This window comes from Ovis canadensis, chromosome 15, assembly GCF_042477335.2.
Source record: "Ovis canadensis isolate MfBH-ARS-UI-01 breed Bighorn chromosome 15, ARS-UI_OviCan_v2, whole genome shotgun sequence".
NCBI lineage: Eukaryota > Metazoa > Chordata > Mammalia > Artiodactyla > Bovidae > Ovis > Ovis canadensis.
Window position 1 is genome coordinate 38,839,559 of NC_091259.1, and position 26,279 is coordinate 38,865,837.

The 26,279-nt window shown below is 36.9% G+C and overlaps 1 protein-coding gene across 4 annotated transcripts in view; it reads left to right on the forward strand.

Moving 5' to 3' along the window:
- Positions 1-26,279, forward strand: part of ARHGEF12 (Rho guanine nucleotide exchange factor 12) — a 161,450-nt gene that overhangs the window by 59,973 nt on the left and 75,198 nt on the right. For 2 of the 4 annotated variants that reach the window (XM_069555405.1, XM_069555403.1), the window contains exons 2-4: positions 12,761-12,784; positions 14,400-14,485; positions 16,076-16,132. Coding sequence is in view for 2 of the 4 variants with exons in the window: in XM_069555403.1 (XP_069411504.1) it covers positions 12,761-12,784; positions 14,400-14,485; positions 16,076-16,132 (167 nt within the window). In the remaining 2 variants the exon portion in view is untranslated. The remainder of the gene's footprint in view (positions 1-12,760; positions 12,785-14,399; positions 14,486-16,075; positions 16,133-26,279) is intronic. The other 2 variants (XM_069555406.1, XM_069555404.1) reach the window with 1 other exon arrangement.

The window sequence follows — 26,279 nt, forward strand, 5'->3', positions numbered from 1 at the left end:
TTGCTAAGAGTTGGACACGACTGAGCAACTTCACTTTCACTTTTCACTTTCATGCATTGGAGAAGGAAATGACAACTCACTCCAGTATTCTTGCCTAGAGAATCCCAGGGATGGGGGAGCCTAGTGGGCTGCCGTCTATGGGGTCACAGAGTTGGACACTACTGAAGTGACTTAGCAGCAGCAGCAGCACCTGTTTTACACCACACTTTGGCACTTGGGCTGCAAAGTAATGCTACCTTGGACCTTTGTCTTACAAAGTCTGTTCCTAAAACAGCTCCTTCAGCTTCTTGCTTCTGTGTGTTTCCATAAGGGTTAGAAATGATTTCACAGGACTGGGCTAGGAGACTGCTGTGTCTTCTGTCCTGTTTACCTTGTACACACAGAAACTCCTCTTGACTTCTAGACAAACTCCCATGTGGATTCCTTACTATAGATAAGTTCATCTTAAGGAAGAAATCAACAGGGAGTGCATACCTTGAGTTACAAGGATATTTTGTTACAACATTGTTTATTATACTGTAAAACTGGAGCTAGCCTAAATATTTACAAAAGGGAATTGGTTAAGTTAATTAAATAGCAGTATCACAAAGCACATTGCAGTTATCAAGAATGATCTGGAGCCCTGTTTTTCAAATCTTTATCTCACTTGTAAGTTCAATATATAAAATAAGTAAAAGTTAAATAGCTCTGTTGTATGGGAAACCCAGAGTCTCCGTTTCCATCTACCCATTTTTGTCCCCTGATGGTCCTAGAGTTTTATGCAGCACAGTTTAAAACCATTGCTTTGGCTAAAAAAAAAAAAAGTAATGATGTAAATTATGTTGATGTTTTATTAAGTTAAAAAAATTGCCAAATAATATGTCTGTTACGCTTTAAGTTTTATAAAAAGAATTTTTATACACTGTTTATGCTATATACAAATACAGTAGTCTATACCTTGAAAAAAGATAGGGGATGTACTCATAAAAATTCTAGATATTGAGATTATGGAAGATTTTTTGGTTTCTATTTTGTCTTTTTAAATTGTGTACATGTGTTTCTTTGAGAGTAAAAGATATTTTTTCATATTAAGAAATAGAGAATCATTGCTTAATAGGAACCTTTACATTTTGGGAAAATAATTCCTCAGTTCTTTGTGAGAGAGGAGTTATCTTGAGAATATTATAAAATACTCTTAGTAGCGTAGATTTATTTAGAAATTATTAACATCAGTAGTCTTAGGTGTTAAGTTTGTTAAAATAAGTCACATTTTTATCATCCAAGGGAGAAAGCAGAACTGAATGTTAGTGGATTCAAAATGAACTGAACTTTATAAAGCACTAATTCTCAGTTCTGAGATAATGTAAGAAGGTCAAAACAATTGAAATACTCTTTCCCTCCACCTTTTCAGATTAGGTATTGTTGTGAGCCATTGTTAATGAGTATACCTCTGCTCTAGTTCCTTGGTTTTAGGTCAAGAAGAACTTTTGTAGAAGAAAGGGTAAAAGGGCTTGCATATATCTGATTTTCTCAACTTTGCTCCACAAAATTGGAGTTGGTGTGTTTTTTTTTGCAGTAGTTTGAAAGTTTGGAGTTTTCAGGTTTGACAGCAGTGTGGTTTTACAATAAACTTAAGTGGATAGCTAAGAGAAATTGAGTTGTTGTTATTTGATTGCAAAACCAAAGCATTTATGAAGAGAACTCTCCCTAGTTTTAAAACCAAAATTTTCATCAGAGCATTCATTATATACATATCAAGTAAAGGTATTTTCAATGAAAATTAATTTCCTCAGAAGAAAATAAAACATTTTTATGGATGTGGAAGGTGTGTTATATAGGAAATTTAATTGTAATGAAACTGGCTGTCCATCAGTTTGTTTTATAGTCTTATCTTTACCTATATTTTGTATTCATATAGCCTCTAAATTTTCATTATTTATAGAAATATCTCACCAGCTAAGGAATATGACTTAAATATAAGGATAGGTAATCAAAATCCTTACCCATAATGCATTATTTACATAAATTTTTTAAATTGTAAGTGGAAAACATAGAATATGCTCAATGCTTATTCCCTTAAAGTTCTTCCCAGAAAGTGTATAAGATTTTAACTTCCTCAAAAGAAATAGACCTGTGTTGGTTTAGAGCAAGGAAATTGTGAACATTTTTATCGTATGTGGGAACTAAATATATACTTGTCTTATTTGGTATATTTTCTTGTCCTGTGATTTTGGGGCATTACTTGGGTAAACATAACTATGGCGGTGATTAGGCTTCTTGTAGCCAAAGAATGAGTACACACGGTGTACCAACACCTGAAGGTAAGCAGAGATCAGGAATGATATTCTGTGATTTGGGAGTTAATGTAGCTTTGGTGGTTTTTCCTTCTCCCAAGATTTTAGAAATGAAATCCTATTACTGTTGTGTTGACACTTGATGAGTATTTAAGAGCACTTAAGAGAAATCCATTATAATTTGTTTTCTTGTTTAATTGGTAGTCCTTGCTATATACAATGCTATTTTTAAGTGATATATAATAATTTAAATTTTTTATATAATAGAAAATAATTTTTTATATAATAGAAAAAATGTTGACATGCTATTTTATATTTTATTAAATTGTCAAAGTATCTCAATGGCAACTCAGTGCAAAAGGTAAAAAGCTAACAACTAAGGATTTCTACTTTTTCAGAAGCACAGTTGTATCTTTGGCCAAATTTGAAGAAAGAAGCTTATTCCTACAAATTTTGCATAATTGTCACTGCAGCTTACAAAATTTGAGCATTTAATATTAGTATATGTTAATATAAATTCTTGCTGGGAAACATCCCCATCCCAGGTTAGGAGGCCTTTATCTCTCTCTCTCATTTTTATTGTCACAAACAGATCCTGAAAGAGGGAATTGTGAAACAAGGTTAAGATTTAAATTTCTATCTATAATGTAAGGGGAAAAATTGGAAGCAGTGACAGATTTTATTTTCTTGGGCTTCAAAAATCACTGCGGATGGTGACTGCAGCCATGAAATTAAAAGACGCTTGCTCCTTTGGAGGAAAGCTATGACAAACCTAGACAGCATATTAAAAAGCAGAGACATCACTTTGCTGACAAAGGTCCATATAGTCAAAGCTATGGCTTTTCCAGTAGTCATGTGTGGATGTGAGAGTTGGGCAGAAAGAAGGCTGAGTGCCAAAGAATTGATGCTTTTGAGTTGTGGTGCTGGAGAAGACTCTTGAGAGTCCCTTGGACAGCAAGGAGATCCAACCAGTCAATCCTAAAGGAAATCAACCCTGAATATTCATTGGAAGAACTGATGCTGAAGCTGAAGCTCCAATACTTTGGCCACTTGATGCAAAGAGCCAATTCATTGGAAAAGACCCTGATGCTGGGAAAAATTGAAGGCAGGAGAAGGGGATAACAGAGGATGAGATGATTAGATAGCATCACCAACTCAATGGACATGAGTTTGGGCAAACTTCAGGAGATAGTGAAGGGCAGAGTAGCCTGGCATGCTGCAGTCCATGGGGTTGCAAAGAGTCAGGCACGACAACTTTGCAATTGACCAACAACAACCCTGTCTAAAGAAAATCATGCATTGACCCTCTAAGTCCTGAGATTATTCTGTAGAGTCCAGTTTCTTGCTGATTTTTGTTTGATGTGTTTGATGTTTTAATTGGTGTTGAATGGTATGAGAATACTTAAGTAGTTTGAAGGTCTCAGACTTTTTTCAGATTTTTTTTACCCCCCCCCCTTTTTTTTGAGTAATTTGAAGTCTTAAAAAGACACTGTAAGTTAATAGTGATACTCATGATCTCAAGGGAAATGTAGTTAGAAACCTTACAGGAAATGCTCAGAAAAGTGATAATGCTCCAGATTATCAGTAAAGAGATGAAAGTTTAATAAGCTGTTATTTTCTGTTATGACTTACTTTTCCTAGTTCAGAAGCAACCAATATGAAATGTATAATATCTCTGACAGAGAATTAAAATAATTTAGAATTAACTATTTGATTTGTCAAAGTATGTCCACAAAAACGAGACATTTACCTAGCATCTGTCTTATATTTGAAATTCTTCAGTAAAAGTGGCAGTATACTAAGCTATGTTTAAAAAGTTAATTTGAGATCTTACATTGCATTCTAGTGAATCATTTTTGGATCTACATCGAGCTGAGCTCCTTGTTCCTTGTCATGCTGTGGTTTGTATTGCAGGGTCCAGAAGTTTAAAACTAATAACACCATGAAAAATTCTCCATGACTCATCCTGTCAGCTGTAGCTTCTGCTTTAGAGTCTTTCTGATAGAACTAATTATTGTTTTATTGCCAGCTCTGCTAAACTTTTCATGCTTTGGATCTGTATGCTAACAAAAAAGCACAGTGGTAGATAATGTTCAGACTCTTTTTTTTTGTCTAGAACCAAAATTTTTAGTTTTTTTAGCAACTCTGAGCTTGACCAGTTATAAATTGTAGGTGGCAAAAGTATTTATGAGTGGTATTTTGGTTTTTCCTTTTTTTTGGTGGGAGGGAAGTGGTGGTGGTTGTTTACTGCTTTTGGTTCTGTGTGTCTTGCTGTCCAGAGACGTAAAGATTCAGTTGACAGTCGGCTGACGTCGGTACTGTGCTCGGAATCGCATGCTTTTCGGTACTGCGTATTATAGGCAAATGTCCTTATAGCTTTGTTTATTATTTTGTGAAAAATGAGATAATAACTTGAGCTAATTTGTTCATATTCATGTTAGAGTACTTTCAAAATTAAGTGCTCTGCTTCAGGTTATTTAAATTAGTTTTTAGAAATAGGTAAATGAAAAACTCAGTTTACGTCCAGGACACAGACTACCTTAATCATTCTTGATATTTTAAAGGAGATGAGGAAATGCTGGACTCTTTACTAAATGGCAAGTAAAGTCAACGTAATTTCACTTTGTTTAAAAATAATCACTGATCTTACTTGGCAGAATTAAAAGTTTTGGTTATAATCTGATTTTTTATCTTACCCTGTAGCAACTAGGAAATTTGGTAACTTGAGTATTGACATTAATTTTATATAATATGTCTTGGCAAGTTAAGTTTATAGTTTCATCATAGGCTTTGAACTATGCATTTCTATGGATTTTACTGAGCTAAAAAGCTATTTGAATAATGTTACTCTTTATTTTTCTTTTCTATTGAATTTGAAGTCATGCCACTAAAATTCAGAATTTATATTTGTTCTTCCTGATTATTGTTGTTCAGTCACTCAGTCGTGTCCAACTCTTTGCAACCCCATGGACTGCAGCACACAAGGCTTCCCTGTCCTTCATCATCTCATGTTCAAGCTCATGTCCATTGAGTCTGTCCAACTATCTCATCCTCTGTCATCCCGTTCTCCTCCTGCCTTCAATCATTCTCAGAATCCAATGGGTCCAATCCAAAGAGTCTTTTCCAATGAGTTGGTTCTTTGCATCAGTGGCTAAAGTATTGGAGGTTCAGCTTCAACATCAGTCCTTCCAGTGCATATTCAGGATTGATTTCCTTTAGAATTGACTGGTTTGATCTCCTTGCTGTCCAAAGGACTCTCAGAAGTCTTCTTCAGCACCACAGTTTGAAGGCATCAGTTTTGCAGTGCTCAGCCTTTTTTATTGTCCAGCTCTCATATCTGTACATGACTATTAGAAAAACAATAGCTTTGTCTATACGGATGTTTGTAGGCAAAATAATGTCTGTTTTAAATATGCTGTCTAGGTTTGTCATTGCTTTTCTTCCAAGGAGCAAGTGTCTTTTAATTTCATGGCTGCAGTCACCATCCACAGTGATTTTGGAGCCCAAGAAAATAAAGTCTGTCACTGTTTCCAGTATTTCCCCATCTGTTTGCCATGAAATGATGGGGCCAGATGCCATGATCTTAGTCTTGTGTATATTGAATTTTAAGCCAACTTTTTCATTCTCATCTGTCACCTTCATCAAGAGGCTTTTTAGTTCCTCTTCGCTTTCTGTCATTAGGATGGTATCATCTGCGTATCTGAGGTCATTGATATTTCTCCCCACAGTCTCGATTCCAGGTTGTGATTCATCTACCCCAGCATTTCAGGTGGTGTACTCTGTATATTCCCCAGTGGCTCAGACAGTAAAGGATTCCCCTGCAATTCAGGAGACCTAAGTTCGATCTCTGGGTCAGGAAGATCCCCTGGAGAAAGAAATGGTAACCCATTCCAGTATTCTTGCCTGGAACAATCGCATGGATGGAGGAGCCTAGCAGGCTTCAGTCCATGGGGTTACAAAGAGTTGGACATGACTGAGCGACTAATATACTTCTGCATATAAGTTAAATGAGGTTGACAATATACAGCCTTGACATACTCCTTGCCCAATTTTGAACTAGTCCATTGTTCCATGTCCAGATCTAACTGTTGCTTCTTGACCTGAATACAGGTTTTGCAGAAGGCAGATAAGATGGTCTGGTATTCTCATCTCTTTAAGAATTTTCTGTAGTTTGCTGTGATTTACATAGTCAAAGGCTTTAACATAGTCAATGAAGCAGAAGTAGATGTTTTTCTAGAATATTCTAGCTTTTTCTATGATCCAGTGGATGTTGGCAATTTGATCTCTGGTTCCTCTGCTTTTTCTAAATTCAGCTTTTACTTTTGCGAGTACTTGATTCACAGACTGTTGAAGTCTAGCTAGAAGGGTTTTAAGCATTACTTTGCTAGCGTTTGGAATGAGTGCAATTGTATGGTAGTTTGAACATTCTTTGGCATTGCCCTTCTTGGGATTGGAATGAAAACTGACATTTTTTGCAGTACTGTGGCCACTGCTGAAGTTTTCCTAATTTTCTGGCATATTGAGGGCCGCACTTTCATAGCATCATCTTTTAGGATTTGAAATAGCTCAGCTGGAATTCCATCACCTCCACTAGCTTTGTTCATAGTGATGCTTCCTAAAGCCCACTTGACTTCACATTCCAGGGTGTCTGGTTATAGGTGAGTGATCACACCATCATGGTTATCCGAGTCATTAAGATCTTTTTTGTATAATTCTTCTGTGTATTATTGCCACCTCTTCTTAATATCTTCTGCTTCTGTCAGGTCCTTTTTTGTGCCCATCTCTGCATGAAATGTTCCCTAGGTATCTCTAATTTTTTATGAGAGATCCCTAGTCTTTGCTATTCTATTGTTTTCCTCTGTTTCATTGCATTGTTCACTCAAAAAGGCTTTCTCATCTCTCCTTGCTTTTCTCTGGAACTCTGCATTCAGATGGTATATCTTTCCTTTTCTCCTTTGCCTTTGTCTTCTCTTTTCTTCTCAGCTATTTGTAAGGCCTCCTCAGACCACCATGTTGCCTTTTTGCATTTCCTTTTCTTGGGGGTGTTTTTGATCACTGCCTCCTGTACAGTGTTACAAACATCTGTCCATATTTCTGTTCATATTTCTTCACTCTATCAGATCTAATCCCTTGAATCTATTTGTCACCACCACTGTATAAGCATAAGGGATTTGATATTGGTCATACCTGAATGACACTTAGTAATGTCACTGCTGCTGCTGCTAAGTCGCTTCAGTCATGTCCGACTCTGTGCGACCCCACAGACGGCAGCCCACCAGGCTCCGCTGTCCCTGGGCAAGAACACTGGAGTGGGTTGCTATTTCCTTCTCCAGTGCATGAAAGTGAAAAGTGAAAGTGAAGTCACTGAGTCGTGTCCAACTCTCAGCGACCCCATGGACTGCAGCCCACCAGGCTCCTCCATCCATGGGATTTTCCAGGCAAGAGTACTGGAGTGGGGTGCCATCGCCTTCTCCGTCCTAATAGCTACTAGTAATTAAATGCTTAATATGTGCAAGGCAGTGCTTCTTATTTAATGCTTTTCATTTTATGATTTACTCCTCAAAACGAAGTGGTGAGTTCGGTATTAGTATTATCACTGTTCTATAAATGATTCTTAGCGAGGTTAAGCAACTTGCCCAAGTTCAAAAAAAACCAAAATATGAACCTTGTGTTTTTTCTGAGGAGTCCTTGAACCTAAGGTGTTGAGATCACATGTAATTCTCATTGACTGTGCTATAAGCAGTACTTTGGCCACCTGATGCGAAGAGCTGACTGATTGGAAAAGACCCTGATGCTGGGAAAGATTGAGGGCAGGAGGAGAAGGGGGCAGCCGAGGATGAGATGGTTAGATAGCATCACCGACTCAATGGACATGAGTTTGAGCAGCTCCGGGAGGTAGTGAAGGACTGGGAACCTAGTGTGCTGCAGTCCATGGGGTCGCCAAGAGTTGGAGATGACACAGAGACTGAACAATGACAGGACTGTAACAATACTGGAATAGTCTGTTTTTTGCACTGATGTTTATTATCATTTTGTGAGGAGCTGAGCCTAAAAATTATCTTAATTGTTAACCTGTTTTGCAGAATTCTTTGTCTAGTAACTTTACTCACTGAAGTGATTTTTCTCTTGCATTTTAATATTACTAAAATCAGGATGTATGTTACAATGGAATTTTTGAGAATTCTAAATTTAGTAGCTAACATTGTTTGAATGTTAATAAAAGCTTGACCACTCTCCAGTGTAGGAGAAATTTTCTTAACTTCCTCCCCTTCATTTTGGTCATCCATTATTAAGAATCAACCAGATCTCAAATTCCTCATCATAACTAAACCCAGGGGAGAAAAATCTAATATCTTAGAGGAAACAGAATAGGAATTAAGGTTTGCCTGTGATATCCCCGTTTCTTCTTTCAGAATGCTTCTCATTGGAGTGGTATCCAAAGGCTAGCTTTTGTCTCACCAAAATCAATAAAAGGAAAATACGATTTCTAGTAGGCTATTTATTACAAGCAAATATGTCGTAACACATCACTTTGGCACTTCCTTGCAGTTTTTTTAATCCAGAAGAAATTCTCTGTAATGGTCTTAAAGCTTTTAGGTTTTACGATTTCTCTTTTTAAAAAAATTTATTTATTTTTGTCTGCACTGGGTCTTCATTGATGCGTGCACTTTTCTCTAGTTGCGGAGAGCAGGGACTACTCTTTGTTGAGGTGCACGGACTTCTCATCACTGTGGCTTCTCTTGTTGCAGAGGACGGGCTCAATACTTGTGGCACATGGGCTTAGTTGCTCCACAGCATGTGGGATCTTCTCAGACCAGGAATTGAACCCGTGTCCTCTGCACTGGCAGGCAGATTCTTTACCACTGAGCCATCAGGAAGCCCTGAGTTTTTAAATCTTAAAAACAGTTATGACATCATGTATATGTATATATGTATCATAGAATCATTAAACCTGGCTAAGAAATGAAAGTCTTATTCCAATATATATATTAATTGCAGGTTAGGGTTGTTTAATTACCGAATAACATTTCCCTCTACACTATTTAACATATCGGGAGAAGTGTGAAAATAAAAAATTGGGGGAGGCCTCTGTATATTGTAACCTAATGATTTAATACTAGAGCTCAGAACTAACAAAGAAAAGGCATCCTGAGTCAAGTGAGTCAATGTATTGTGACATTTAATGCCCTTGGTTAGGATTTTTGGCATGCAAATATGCTTAGATGACAGAGGATGAGATAGTTAGATGGCATCACCAACTCAATGGACACGAGTTTGAGCAAGCTCCAGGAGATGATGAAGGACAGGGAAGCCTGGTGTGCTGCAGTCCATGCGTGCATGCATGCTAAATCACTTCACTTGTATCCAACTCTTTGCAACTCCGTGGACTGTAACCCTCCAGATTCTCTGTCCATGACATTCTTCAGGCAAGAATACTGGAGCGAATTGCCACACCCTTCTCCAGGGGATCTTCCCAACCTGGAAATCAAACTTGTGTCTGCCTGTGTCTCCTGCATTGCAGGCGAATTCTTTTCCCACTAAGTCACCTGCGTCTGCAGTCCATGGGGTCGGAAAAAGTCAGATATAACTTGGGGACTGAACAACAACCAAGGCACCTTATCCCAGTGGCTCAAACTCTTGGGAACCCTTTGGTTTATCTGTTACGATTCTTCCTATTGGCACTTTGACTTTGTCATGTATCTAGCAAAATACATCTAGACATATGTAAATAAACACAGACATATTCATTGTTGGCTAAATGTCCAAGTCATCAACAGGATAGTTTCAAAATCCAGACACATTTGATTAACTAGCCACATCTAATGTTATGTCAGCATTCACACATCGCTGTTTGTACTTAAATATCTAACCAGATGAGATTTTAACAGTTTTATGATTGGACTACACAATGGACAGGGACTTGGAAATATGGGATTTTTGTACACCAGAACTGTTTTATCAGCCTAGTGTTGGGATACTATGTTGCTTAGAATATGGCCATTTCTCAGCCTTTAGCCTCCCTTTCTGTAGCATTTAGTACTAGTATCTCTTCTTTGTTGGTCCCTAGGACAGCCCTTTCTCTATCGTGATTTATCTTCTTTATCTCCTTCATCAGCTCTCACATCCTTTCCCAGTTGTTCAGAAACTAGGTTTCTTTTCCCCAGGATTTGATCCTTGGTGTTTTCTCTTTATGTGCTGTTTTAAATTCAGTGACCATCAGTAGGTTGGTGACACAAATCTACAACTCTGGCCTCAAGTTTTTCTTTGGGGTTCTAGCTTTCTGCTTCTAGCTGTCTCATTACATCTCCATGTCAATATCCAGGAGGCGGTAGTGATTTTACAAACCTGTGGGATTCTGTTGGTGACGTTCTTAGTTAGAGCTGGTGGAAGAAGGCCCTTGACTTTGTTACTTACATGCATATACAACGTCACATGCGTATGTACAGGTATATTTGTTTGCTTTACCACATATTTTAAAGTGGAATTTGGTGATTAGAGAAAAAGTATTGTGATGTAAATATTTTCTTGAAAAATTTCTTTGTACTTGGGGACTGTGGTAAATCAATTGCAATAAGGAAGTTGTACTATGAGGTAGCCCTTCTTATTTCATTTTTGTCCTCTTTCCTTTCCTTTCCATTCCCTTGGAAGAGAAAATAGCTCAGGAAACTGGTTTACAATCAGTAGTCTGGGAACTTCCGGTTTCTTTACCAGAATCTCCCTGGATGATGCAGTTTCTGACGCAAGCGGCATTGTTCTGGGATAGGAGTTTTTAATATAATGGTTGTCAGGCCAAGTGGCTAAGGTTGCTAACTGCAGGTATTATCCTTTGCAGAAATTCAGTTGGGAATTCTTTACTGCCAACTTTTATGTTCATCTTTTTAAAAAAAATTATTTTAATTGGAGGATAATTACTTTACAATATTGTGATAGCTTTTGTGATTCTTTCAATCTAAATCCCATTCCCTCCCACCTCCTCCAGCAAGTAAGGATGGACTACTTAGGAACTCTTATTTCTGAAGACTTTATAATCTTTTGTAATCAATATATTCTTTAGAGAAGTGTCCTCTCTCTTAGTCCAGAACCTCTATTTCTTGTCATGCCTACCTGGGTTGTAAGTTAATATTCTGTAACTTATTAGGGCCGTTTTTAGAGTCTCTTTTTTCTTTAGATCAATTTTAATTTTTATGGGAATTAAAGGGAATTATAATTAAAGTTATATTTAGACTAAGTTTTCTTTTTAAGCTAAACTACCTCCATGCCAGATAAAATAGTCAGGTATCATTGTTTTATGTTTATTTCTTCCTGCCCTTAATAATGTGCTTCCCTGGTGGCTCAGTGGTACAGAATCTGCCTGCAATGCAGGAGACATGGGTTCTATCCCTGGGTGAGGAAGATCCTCTGGAGAAGGAAATGGCTATCCATTCCAGTGTTCTTGCCTGGGAAATCCCATGAACAGAGGAGCCTGGTGGTCTGCAGTGCATGGAGTCACAAAAAGAGTCGGACACAACTTAGCGACTAAGCAACAACCCTTACTAATAGTCTTAAAAAAAAACTACTGATATTCTTAATAAACCCTTTTCTTATTACCTAGACTAAATAATCTTTACATGAAATAGTATAGGTTGAGATAATTATAGAAATGACAAAGATGAGAAGAAGAATGGAAGTGTGAGAACATTCCTTTAGACTTAGGTTAGTGTTTATGTATAGGGTCAAATTCTTATCAGGAAGCCTCCAGAAATACTCTTTTAAAAAGACAACCAGGAGGAAAAGTTGTAGTTCTTCTTGCTTACAGACTGAAAAAAATGTTAAAGCTTTTGTTTTCTACTTTTGGACCTTGTTTGTACTAACTGATAGTACTTCAGTTGTAGTTTTTTCTAGATATCTGTTATTACAGAAATAATTGAATGGGGAATATTTATGTTAAACATAAATAATTGAAGATCTTGATTTGATCATGATCAAAGGTTAGACACAGACCAATAGAGCAGTAATCAGGACCCAGATATTTTGGATGGGGAAAGGTGAAGAAGGAACTTTCTTTCTAGGAAAAGTAAATATAGTATTTATATTATAATACTTATAATAGTGACATTTTTCTAGCTTCCATTTTTTAAGTCTGTAAAATAGAAATAATATCCTCATAGATATTTTTAGAATTAAAGAATAATATATGTGAACAGTTTAGAATAGTGCTTAGCATCTACTAAGCCCTCAATAAATGTAGCTATTGCTATTATTATTTGGATTTTTAAAAAGAGAACCCGTACTCAGGGACAGCTGATGGTAAATGCACCTGCAATTTAAGATTTAACAATGTAGTTGACATAAGAATATGTATCCAGTTCCACTTGTTTGTTGAATTTTGCCTTGGAAAAGTTAGTACAAGATTTAAATCCCTTATACTGGTTTTATAGAATTAATAAACTTAATAACAATCTTATAAGTGAAATAACTACATCTAATCTGTTTTTTCTTTGTTTCAGGTTTCCCCTCAAAAAACCTATAAGGTAAGTTGTTGAGTTGCACTTCATATGTTTAGGTTCAATGTTACTTAGAAGTGTTCCTTTGAAATTATGGTGTATTTTCGTTGCTTCAGAAAATGTGGATTTAAGTAGTTTAAAATTTCAAAATGTTTTACAAGTTTGAAATATAACAGGTGTTGCATATTTTTTCTGGAAGATGGCATTATTTTGATAACATTTCTAATGTTTTTAATATGAGCATTTTGAAAGTTTGTTCAAATTGATACTTAAGGTCACTCCCTATGAAGAGATTTAATTTCAAAATCTTTTGTGACTGTTTTAAGTTGTGAGTAGCTTGGGGAGTGTAAATGGATTGCCAGTTTTGATGTGTTTTATAACTTGGGTGACTGTAACTGCCTTTAGTTAATGAACTTTGGCAAACTGAATTAGTTAGTTACCCTAAGAAAGTAAAGGGAAAAAATCCAAAATGTCCAGATATTTCTGTGTCTGTATCTATATCTTCATATTTATTCATTTCCTGGGATTAAGTGCCTCTTCCTGAGTACTTGTTCTTCAGCATCTCTTTTCTCTCTGATCTTAATTGTCATAAATATTATTTAAAATGTAGATAGTGTATCATTCCTAATTATTATGATACTTTTATCATGTTTTAGTGATGGCATAGTCCAAGGTACCAATGCTCATCTTGGCATTTCAGTTAATTAGTAATGTATGTGTTACAGTAGTGGTCTTATTTGCTTCCCAGTCATTATCTGATCAAGTGTAATATGGTAGGGCATAGGAAAAACAATCATTCTAATGTCATCTGGGGCTTGCAAAAAATATGTCTGTGGCACGAACTGTAGGCAGGCTTTAAAAGAGCCTTGCCTACGATTTTTTTTTTAAACTGTTCTCATCTATGCTGTATTTACACAATGTTTTTGAACCTGACCATAGTAAACACAGGTTTGGGGACTATGTTTAATTACTTTTCAGTACTGTTTTTTATCTGTTAAATTTGAATAATAGTGATCAACCTGTGAAAACCACTAAGAGATTTTAAGCAGTTATTTCTCAGAATAAAATACACCTTATTACTAAATGCTGTGCTGTGCTTAGTCACACAGTCTTGTCCACCTCTTTGTGACCCCACAAACTGTTGCCTGCCAGGCTCCTCTGTCCGTGGGATTCTCCAGGCAAGACTACTCCCTCCAGGGGATCTTCCCAACCCAGGGTCGAACCTAGGTCTCCCACATTGCAGGCGGATTCTTTACTGATTGAGCCACCAGGGAAGCTCAAGAATAATGGAATGGGTAGCCTATCCCTTCTCCAGGGAGTCTTCCCTACCCAGGAGTCGAACTGGGGTCTCCTACATTGCAGGCGGATTCTTTACCAGCTGAGCTACCAGGGAATCCCTTATTGGTAAATACTGCTCATTATTTTAAAGCACTTTTTTGTAACCAGTTAAATAGACTCTGTATTAAACATAGCACAGACTGAATTTTAAAACATTTTGAAAAATATGAATTAGGTTTATGAGACCTAAGGTAAACTCATTTATTGGTTTCTCTTTGTAAGACGCACTTGGGATTTTTAAATTGTTTTTGTTACAGTGATTTTTTTTTTGTAGTAAATATTTAATTGCTTTTATTTAACTTAGGCATGGAAGTATTTTGAACCGAGAGTCACCAACAGATAAGAAGCAGAAAGTTGAGCGCAGTACATCACATGATTTTGACCCCACAGGTAACACACTTTGTTCTGCCAAAGAATACTGAGGCTGGTGAAGTTTCGAATAATACACCTTCAGCTACATGACTGCCTGCGACACCCAGGAGTAGCTGTTCGATCTATTTAAAACTCTCTTTCCTCTTTAGTTACATAGTATGAAACCTTTGCACTCAGAAGGAATACAGGCATTTTTAACTTTCAACACTATGGATTCTACTATGGGAGCATCATTGCAGACTGTGTTATATTTTTAAATAATAATGATAATAGAAATAGTTATATCATAATTGGTCAGACCAAGGACTTATTAGCAAGGTAAATCCTAGGAATGAACAGTAGTATGTTTATGAAACCAACATTATAATCAAGGCTATAACAACTACATATTCTGTAGTCAATTAAAAATTCAGATGTGATCACAGTAAATTGGAGAATTAGATAAAATAATTCAAAATTAATGATTGTCTCACTTTAGAGTAAGTAGATGAATAGAAATCCCTTTTTCTTCAAAAAGTATTCTAAACTCAGAGCTGTCTTTCAACTTCAGTAATGTTGGTATTTCCTAGAATTTTCATGCTAGCGTACTTTTGACTATTTATATTCTTAATTTTGTATATAGGTTGAACCCTTGTAATATATAGGCTTTGGTTTTCCCTTGTAAATTCACTCAATATTTAATTTATAAAAATTACTTGATAAATTTGCTCTTGTCATTTGAAATTTATTCTCTGTGCATATACTGTTTTGTTCACTTAGACATTCCCATGACAAAAGATAAAGTAAGTAAATACTAAGGTCTCAGATACATAAATACAATGTATCTATTTTTAGATATTTTCACTTAGGAATAACATTTTTAATAGAGTGTGTTTTTTGTATCCAAGATGTTTCATAGTTTAGTATAGACCGCTAGTGCACTTTGAAAAACATAAATATTACCTGGTAAGGGAAGAATGGGAAGTGAACAGCTACTGAACCTTGGGTGGTAGGTTAAAAATGAAATCCCGTTCATCAATTTAGGAGGCTTTGGTGGTGGGAGTATGTAATATGTAACTTCTGGATCTCTATGAAGAAATAATTCTTGGTTTTTGACACCTCATTTTGATGTCATAGGACTCCAAGGCTTTCATTTATTGATTAGTTTTGTCTTGATAACTAGGGTCACAAAGTTTCTGTCCTGTACTCATCGAAGCCATTAAAGTCTTATTAGATTGATTTACTCTGTATGTTCATCTGTGATGTGCCCATCTCAAAAGACAGATTAGCAAAGTGGAACCCAGTGTTTCACAATGAGATTATTACAGCTTTTATTGCTTTTGTCATCTCTACAATGTCAGATAATATATTTTGTAGAATTCTCATGTGTCGTTTTGTTTGAACATATTTTTATTGCACTGTCTTTTCTTCGACAAATCTAAAATGTCATTACCTGTGCTGTTCGTGACTATTCTAAGGGCTGTCACCTGTGATGTTCATACTTTGTGTTTGCATGATTTAACTTGATCATGACTCATTCTTTTTTTTTTTTCCCCCCATGAATTTTCCCCCTTACATTTGGTCTCCATATTTTCTATATCTCTCTCCTTTTCTCCCACTCTTGTGCAGATAGCTCCTCCAAGAAGACAAAGTCTAGTTCAGAGGAGAGTAGATCCGAGATATATGGTAAGCTAACGTAGCCAATTCAGCCTTGCACCTTTGGAGCTTGCTTCATGCTGTTTCATTTTTCCTTTTTTAACTGCAGTCTTCCTATGTCTGCTCTGCATGGCATGACCTCCTGCAGGGAAAGGGAGCCTGGGGTTTTAATGTGGCTGTGATGTGGAAGCTTAAGATTGCTAGAAACTAACATTATAGAGGAAGAACAGGTACACTGCCCATCTTCTCTTTCATCTTGTTTATGTCAGGAAGGTGATCTCTAAGGCGTTTGGGTTGAGTTTCTCCAAATAACATGAATGAGCTTTGAATTCTTGGCGTTTTCTTCCCGTGTCCCATTGGCAGAGTTTGGATCATGTGGAATTACATCATTCCTACCCGTCTTCTCCTCTCAGTCTAGTCCCAGTATAGTTAAGATGTGTTAGCAGCTCTTCAGAAATTTTATTTTATTTTTTATTGTTGCTTTCTTTTTAATTGCCTCATCATCTGGAAGTGCTGTTCTTATATAATTTATCTACAACAGCAAAAATAACTTAAATGTTTTATTTTTGTAGATGAAGAATGTCTCTGCCTTTCATAAGTCTCCCCAAAGCCTATTCTGAATGGGAAAATTTCAAAATGGCACCTCTAAAAAATAAACTCCACAAAGAGCAGGTTTAACCTGAATGGTCAAGTCTTGCAGCAGATGCTTGAAACACTAATATTTCCAGGCTGTATTCTGTCTTCCAAAGATAACATAAACCCTGTTTGTATAGTTCAGACATATTTTTCTTTTTCCTTTGCATAATTTTACCTGCCCTCTTTTCTTGTTTTGGCATCTAATTAGTGTTTTGAGAAAAGTGAATAAGAGAAGTACTGCCTGGAACCTAGACTTTTAAAATAATCTTTGAAAGACTAATAAGTTTTTCTTTTTTAAGAAGATTCGAAATTTGGCCTCAAAGAAAAACCAGGTCTTCTTCAATAGAGCCAAAATCTATCAAGTATAAGGTTCTCCAGGTGCAGCTGTTTCCTAGCTTGATTAATACATGAAAGGAAAAAATATGTAAAAATGCCCCCTTTCTCTTTTAAGACACTTGAACACATACTGTCAGATACTGTTTAGTATTATGAAGCCTGTGTTTGGTTATAAATCAGTTAATGCTTCTGTGTTAGGTACATACCCATAGTTCTTTGCTTGGGTTTATGTGACTAGTACATTTTTTGTGCAGTTTAAACCTTTTACATTAGTTCAGCAGGAAATGTGTACCATGCCATATGGCATGTCAGATTCATGTTTTTTTCTTCCTTCCAAAGTATTTGGCTCCTCATAATTTCTTGAGACTCTGTCTTTCTGTTCTATATAAAGAGCTTCCTATGGTTTATTCTCTCTTTAGGAATGTGAACACTCTCTTTATAGCACCATTCTTTTCCAGTAACCTTTGCAATGTTGTAATTTCATCTCCCCCTCATTTTCCTAGATCTGTGGTATGTATGCTGTTTGCTTTGGATGAGACTAACAATTTAGGAATCCATGGCTAGAAATAGTATACTAATATTTTTCTTACCAGCGATAGGAATACTAACACTAGTTCAGACATGCCATTGGCTTGGTAGTAATAGAAACATTTTAAGTGGTAATGGGGAAGTAAGGTGTGGCTTCTCTGTGTTTGTTTCTTGAGAACCCTTGAAATACCTTTTTTGGAAGGAACTAAGCTATGAGTTCTCAAAAAGCACTTTCGAGAGGGATGACTTGATCAGAACAGAGTTAGCATGCTAACTTAAATCTCGTTGATGTTACAAATATTTTATCACCAGTGTGAATAGACTTCTTCAGACTCTGTGCAATTAGCATGGGTGAAAAGGAGTATCTGGAGAGTTTTGGAAAGTTTAGAAATACTGGAGTATGACTTGAGTAGAATCATAGCAACCGATGACATTGCTTTAGTGTAGGGTCTCTTAAGCAAGGAGATCCAACCAGTCCATCCTAAAGGAAGTCAGTCCTGAATATTCATTGGAAGGACTGATGCTGAAGCTGAAACTCCAATACTTTGGCCATCTGATGCAAAGAACTGACTCATTTGAAAAGACCCTGATGCTGGGAAAGATTGAAGGCGGGAGGAGAAGGGGACAACAGAGGATGGGATGGTTGGATGGCATCACTGACACAATGGACATGAGTTTGAATAAACCCTGGGAGTTGGTGATGGCGTGCTGCACTCCTTGAGGTCGGAAAGAGTCGGACATGACTGAGCGACTGAACTGAACTGAGGATCTCTTAACAAGCCTACTTTTAACTTTTGAGATTATCTTCTCTTGGGGTAAAATTTGTTAGCTGGATACTTCACACAGATACTCGTCATTCACTTACAAATTATTTATTTTAAATTTTCCTAGCCATTTTTAGAGCCATTTTGTGAGATGGATTTACTTTGCTCATTTTAAGAGGAAATCAAATGTTTGTTTTGTATTCACTTCTTTGTTAAGCTTCTGCCCAGTGCAGTAGGTCAATATTTGTTCCTTTTCCCTTTATTTTCCTCTCAGAACATCTTGGAGTCTTTTGACCATATACAGATATATTTTCTCATCTGCAATTTTAATGATATTTAATTTTATGTTTTCCTTACTGTAATGGAGAAATTTTGTGCTGTTTGAGGAATGTGAGAAATTTAGCAAGGGAATTTTGAGTTAAACTACAGCTTCTCCCTGATTTCTCTCTTGGTGTCCTAAAAAGATCTCAGCTGATGATACTATGTATAAGAAAATAAGCTATGTCTTTTTGAATCTGTGTTAGTTCGCTGGGATTTCTATAGCAAAATATTAGAGACTTGACTTAAACAAGAGTTTTATTTTCTCAGTTTGGAGACTAAAAATGTGAGATCAGGCTGCCAGCAGCTGCCAGCATTAGTCAGGTTCTGATGAGAGCTCTTCTCCTGGTTTAAAGATGGTCACCATCTTGCTTCGTGCTTGCGTGGTGTTTACCTTGGTGCAAGCGTGTGTAGAGGGGGAAAGAGAGAACAAGCTCTTTGGTATCTCGTAAGGATGCTAATCCCAGCATGAGAGCCTCACTCTTAATGATCTTGAAAGTGAAAGTGAAGTCGCTCAGTTGTGTCCGACTCTTTGGGACCCCGTGGACTGTAGCCAACCAGGCTCCTCCGTCCATGGGAGTCTCCAGGCAAGAATACTGGAGTGGATTGCCATTTCCTTCTCCAGGGGATCTTCTCGACCCAGGGATCGAACTTAGGTCTCCTGCATTGCAGGCAGATGCTTTAACCTCTGAGCCACTGGGGAACTTAACCCTAATTCCTCCTCAAAGGACTCATTCATCTCCAAATCCTGTCATGTTGAGGGTTAGGACTCAGCATATGAATTTTGTGGGGGTGACACAGACATTCAGTCCATAACAGAAGCAAATTGTTACTACTTGAAATATCCTGATTTAGATATTTAGAGTGTAATTTTTTAAATTCATATTTTTTTCCTGACCTCATATCTATAAAATGAGAAGTTCTTGGTTTGATTTTTACTCCCACCAAGTTATCATTCTCTCTGTTTTTTCTTCAACTTTGTAAAGAGCATTCTACACCATGAGGACCGTCTGTGTCCTCATAAGTCACTCACTGATTAACTTCTTAAATTCTGACTGCTGAACACATACTCTCTGGGAGGTAAATCAAAACAATCTAACTTGAAAATTTGTAAACTTTTTCTCAGTTCTCACCTTCCCCTTGAGACATTAGGCACTGATGATACCCTATCTTTGGTGTATATAATACTACATCTACCGTTTCCTTTTCTCTTTATGTTGGTTTTGTCTTTTCTGTATTTATTTTTCCTTCTTCTAAATTTAGGCATAACCCAAGTTTGTCCCTGGTCTTTTTCTGTTTCCAGTCTCATATTTATAACAATTCACTGCATACTTCCACTCTATCCTTCGAATCCAAATGACCAGTCTGGGATTTATCTGTGTTAACTGTGGCTGGAGATTGATTTCCCTGTTTCTTCTAATAGCACAGTCACTTTTCTGTTCGCTTATTTTCTTAAATCTCCCTTGACTTCTCCCTTGCTCTTTTCCTCTGCTGTCAGCTGCTTGCCACGTTTCATTGGTTCTCCCATCACCCCTTACTGCATGGTTCCATCTTGGCAGCTTTGTTCAGTTTTTCATTATGTCATTAGACTTATTTAATAGGCTAGACTCATAAGTTTCTTTCATGTTGATTTCACATTGATTCACTTCCTCTTCATTTTTCTGTATTCAATCAGATTGGTATCACTGAAGTAAGGATTTAGTCATTCACTTTTTAGGAAAGTGCAAATAGTTATTACGATATGCCGTGATTTGTTTCCAACTCATCATTCTCCATTAATCTACTACTTTTTACCTAAAGGAACCAGACTGTCCCCCAAATTTTCATTTCTTCATATATGGCTTGGTACTTTTTCTTTGCTCATGCCATCCCCATTGTTTTGAATGGTTTATCTCCTATAACTCCTTGTTAGAATCCTCCCCACCCTTCAAGGCCTGTGTTCAAATACTACCTCTTCCATATGACTTTCCTAAGTTTGCTGAGGTTTTAAACAATTGCTTTTGTTGTCTGACATTCTGTTAACATCCTGCTTTATGTTAAGTTGTTCATATTTATATTCATCTTTACATCTTCCATAATGCCTGACACACTGGAATCACTCTGAGTGAATGGTTGTTGAGATTGGTATGCATTGTTTTAGTAAAGAGGATTAATGGAATAAAATTGTTGATTCATTTAAATTGGATTCTTCCTTTCTCTGAAAAATTTTAAGGTAGAAGAAAATGTAACTTTGAAGAGAGACTAACTGTTGGTTATAAAAGAAAGAAATTGATATATTTGGAACTTAAGGTCCTTCTTGCTGGCAGCATTGTGCATTTAGAATCAAGAAACTTCTTAATCAAAGGATTATCTAAGGTCTAACTCATAAAACATGTATGTCTGGCAGCAGTTTAAAAATGAGCTGTTTTTATGGGGTTGCACATGGTCTTTCTCCACACCCTTCCCTGAAGCTAATTCTTAAGAGGTGAGACTTAGAGAAGTTTGGTCATGTAAAAAAATCAAAGATGAAGAAAGACTAATGTGCTTTCCCTGAAGTAAATGCAGTTTGAAAGCTTTAGCATGTTGCTTTGCATATTTAACACTACGTTTTCATTAATTTTCTATTTGGCAATATAGTTGCCGAATTTTTCAAGGAATATATTGTAGTGAAACCTCAGAGTACTTTTTCACCTTTTTTAGAATACCTGAAAGACTTCTTCCCCTCCCTATGGTAAACCATTATAAAGACATAATTTTTTTTCACTTTCAATCCTTGGTATTTAACTTTTGAGTAAGAAACAGTTTTTTATGTTGGTTTCAAATGTTGCATTGGAAAGGGGGATTAAGGAGGTGGAGTAAAAGGATGTGAAGTTCACCTACCCCTAAAAGCACATGAAAAATACATCTACATGTAGAAAAATTCTCACTGAAAACAAACTGGAAACTGGCAGAACAACTGTACAACCAAGGCTGCAAGGAAGATTCTCACGTAATTGGTTAGGATGGGAAGAAACACTGAGCTGAGACCTCTGCCCCTAGGAAGGACCAAAGAGGAAGAGGGAAGGAGTGTGGGTGGACACTCACCCTGGGAAGTAAGCAGGTGGAGCCACGGGCTGGGAATCATAGTTCTGGGGTCCTCTGTAGAGGAGGCAAGCCCCCTTGGCTGCTTGGTGAACCAGTGGGACAAAGAGAAAGGCTGGAAAAGCCTGGACTCCACTGTGAGGAGTACGTGGGTACTGGCTTGCCAACAAGAAACACACTTAAAAAGGAACAGAGCCATTTCAAGCCTGACTACCAGGGATTCTGCTCTAGCAACCTGGGAGTGGACCCCACCCCGACAAGGCAACAGTGTCTACCACTGAGAAGAGAGGAAATCCCACCTTAAGTCCTGTGCAGGCCAGGACTAATACCAACCACCAACACCAGTGTGTGCACCCCGTAACAAGGTGATCATGGCTAGCACATCCTGAGGAAAAATGTGTCTGGCATCTACATCAAGTTCAGCCCTCACACCAGAGACAATAGGCATAAACAGTCTACATGGGGATGCTGCTATGTAAAAACATCCTTCAAGACCACAGTGGATAACTTAACACCTAAATTCAGAGACAGAGTTAAGTAAAATGGTAAGGCAGAGGAACTACCCTCAAAAGAGCAAGGAACTACCCTGAAATAATAAATAATGAAACAGAAGTAATCAGTCTACTGGTTAATGAATTCAAAAATTTTATAATAAAAATGTTAACTGAACTAAGAGAATTGATCTAAGCACAGATAATTTCTAGAACAATAAAGATCCAATAAAAAATAGATAATTCAGATTTCCACTTGGAACTCTGGTCTGAAGTGTCTAGTGCAAGGCCTCCACATGTGATTCCCTATGAGCACGTGAAACTAGACAAAGCACGTAGGAAAAAAGAACACAGGCACGGGTCATCCCTAAAAAGAAATCAACACAAACCACTCAATCAGCCTTTCCCTCCAAGGACAAAATCCAAAAGGAAGAAGGAATAAAGCCTGACCTCAAGTGGAGCAAGTTAGAAAAAATGATGAAAAGACAGAAATACAGTACAAATGAAAGAACAAGGTAGAAACTCAAAGACCAAATAAATGGAGAGGAAATAAGCAATCTACCTGAAAAAGAATTCAGAATAATGATAGTAAAGATGCTCTGAAGACTTGAAAATAAAATAGGGAAAATGCAAGAAACATTTGACACCGTTAATATAATCACCAAGGACATAGAAAAAATAAGAAGCAAACAGAGATGGGGAACACATTTACTGAAATGAAAAATACTCTAGAAGGAACCAATAGCAGAGTAACTGAGGCAGAGGAATGGATAAGTGAGCTGGAAGATGGAATGGTAGAAATAAGTGCTGAGGAGCAGAATAGAGGGAAAAGAATGAAAAGAATTGAGGATAGCCTCAGAGACCTTTGGGACAGTATTAAACTCACCGGCATTCAAGTTATAGGGGTCACGACTTAGCAGCAGCAGCAGAGGAAGAAGAAAAACAGAAAGGCACTGAGAACATTTTTTAAGAAATTAGATCAAGACCAAGAAGCACAGAGAGTCCCGTACAGGAGAAACATGTTGAGACACACATTAATCAAGCTGACAGAGATTAAGCGCAAAGAAAGAATATTAAAAGCAGCAAAGGAAAAGCAACAAGTAACATACAAGGAAAAACTCGTATGTTTAACAGCAGATCTTTTAGCAGAAACCCTGCAGGCCAAAAGGGAATGGCAAGATATATTTAAAGTACTGAAAGAGAAAAATCTACAACCAAGATTACTATGCTTGGCAAAGATCTCATCCAAAATTGATGGAGAAATCAAAAGTTTTACAGACAAGCAGAGGCTAAGAGAATTGAGCACCACCAAACTAATCCTGCAACAAATACTGAAGGGACTTATATAGCCAGTAGACACACAAGAAAGACCTACAAAAACAAACCCAGAACAATCAAGAAAATGCCAGTAGGAACATACGTATCACTAATCACCTTGAATATAAGTGGATTAATGCAGCAACCAAAAGATACAGACTGACTGGATACAAAAATAAGACCCTACAAGAGACCCACTGCTGCCTAGAGAGACCCACTTCAGACCTAGAGACACATACAGACTGAAAGCAAAAGGATGGAAAAAGATATTCCATGTGAATGGAAACCAAAAGAAATTCGAAGTGGCAGTCCTTATTTCAGACAAAAATAGACTTTAAAGAATATTATAAGAGACAAAGAAGGATACTACATAATGATCAAGGGATTACTCCAAGAAGACATAACAATTGTAAATATTTATGCACCCAACATAGGAGTACCTTGGTACATAAGGCAAACCCTAACAGGCATAAGAGGGGAAATCGACAGTAATACTATAATAGTAGGGGACTTTGACACCACATTTACACCAATGGACAGATCATCAAGATAGAGAATCAATAAGGAAGCACAAACCTTAAATGAAACATTAGACCAAATGGACCTAATTGATATCTTCAGGACTTTCCATCCAAATGCAGAAGAATACACTTTCTTCTCAAGTGCACATGGGACATTCTCTAGGATAGCCCACATCTTGGGTCACAAATCAAGTCTCAGTAAATTTATGAAAATTGAAATCATATCAGGTATCTTCTCTGACCACAACACTATGAGACTAGATATCAACTAGGAAAAAAAAAAAAGCAGAAAACAGAAATTCATGGAGATTAAACGATACATTACTAAATAACAAAGAGGTTACTGAAGAAATAAGGGAAATCAAAAGATTCCTAGAAACATGACAGTGAAAACACAATGAATGACCTAAAACCTATGGGCTCAGCAAAAGCAGTTCTAAGAGGGAAGTTCATAGCAACACAACCGTACCTTAGGAAACAAGAAAAGCATCGAAGAGACAACTTAATTCTACACCTAAAGAAGCTAGAAAAAGAAAATGGAGAAAAGCCCCAAAGTCAGCAGAAGGAAAGAAATCCTAAATATCAGAGCAAAAAGAAATGAAATGTTACCAAAGATTAATAAAACTAAAACCTGGTTCTTTGAGAAGATAAACAAAATTGACAAAACATTAGCCAGACACATCAAGAAAAAAAGGGAGAAAAGTCAGATCAACAGAATTAGAAATGAAAAAGAAGTTACAACAGATAACACAGAAACACAAAGGATCATAAGAGAATATTGTAAGCAACTATATGCTAATAAAATTGACAACCTAGAGGAAATGGACAGATTCTTAGAAAAGTTCAATCTCCCAAGACTGAACCAGGAAGAAATAGAAATTATGAACAACCCAGTTACAAACATTGAAATTGAAACTGTGATTTTAAAAAACTCCCCCCAAAACAAAACCCCAGGGCCAGATGGCTTCACAGGCGAATTCTAGCAAACATTTAGAGAAGACCTAATGCCTATTTTTCTGAAACTTTTTCAAAAATTGCAGATGAAAGAACACTTCCAAACTCATTCTGCGAGGCCGAAATCACTCTGATACCAAAACCAGGCAAAGTAAAAGATGCTCAGTTGCGGCTGACTCTTTGTGACCCCATGGACAGTCCATGGAATTCTCCAGGCCAGAATACTGGAGTGGGTAGTCGTTTCCTTCTCCAGGGGATCTTCCCAACCCAGGGATCGAACCCAAGTCTCCCACATTACAGGTGGATTCTTTATCAGCTAAGCCGCCAGAGAAGCCACGAAACCAGACGAATACAACACACAAAAAGTAAATTGCAGGCCTATATCATTGATGAACATAGTTGCAAAAATCCTCAACAAAATTCTAGCAAACAGAATTCAGCAACACATTAAAAAGCTCATACACCATGATCAAGTCAGATTTATTCCAGGGAGGCAAGGATACTTCAGTATGTGCAGATCAATCAATGTGATACACCATATTAACAAATTGAAAGATAAAAACCATATGATCATCTCAATAGATGCAGAAAAAGAAAAGCCTTTGACAAAATTCAGCACCCGTTTATGATAAAAATGCTTCAAAAAAGGGGCATGGAAGGAACCTACCTCAACATAGTAAAGACCATATGTGATAAGCCCACAGCAAACATTATTTTCAGTGGTGAGAAACTAAAAGCATTCCTGTAAGATCAGGAACACGACAGTGGTGTCCACTTTCACCACTGTTATTCAATATAGTTTTGGAAGTCCTAGCTACCACAATTAGAGAAGAAAAAAAATGAAAGTAATCCAGATTGGAAATGAAGTAAAACTTTCACTGTTTGCAGATGACATGATACTATACATAGAAAACCCTAAAGAAACTATCAGAAAATTACTAGAGCTAATCATTGAATTCAGCAAAATAACAGAATACAAGGTCAGTACACAGAAATCACTTGCATTCCTATATACTGACAATGAAAAATCAGAGAAATTAAGGAATCAGTCCCATTCACCATTGTAACAAAAAGAATAAAATATCTAGGAATAAACCTACCTAGGGGGACAAAAGACCTGTATACGGAAAATTATAAGACCCTGATGAATCAAAAACGATGTTAACAGAGAGATATTCCATGTTCCTGGGTAGGAAGAATCAATATTGTGAAAATGGCTGTACTACCTGATGCAATCTACAGATTGAATGCA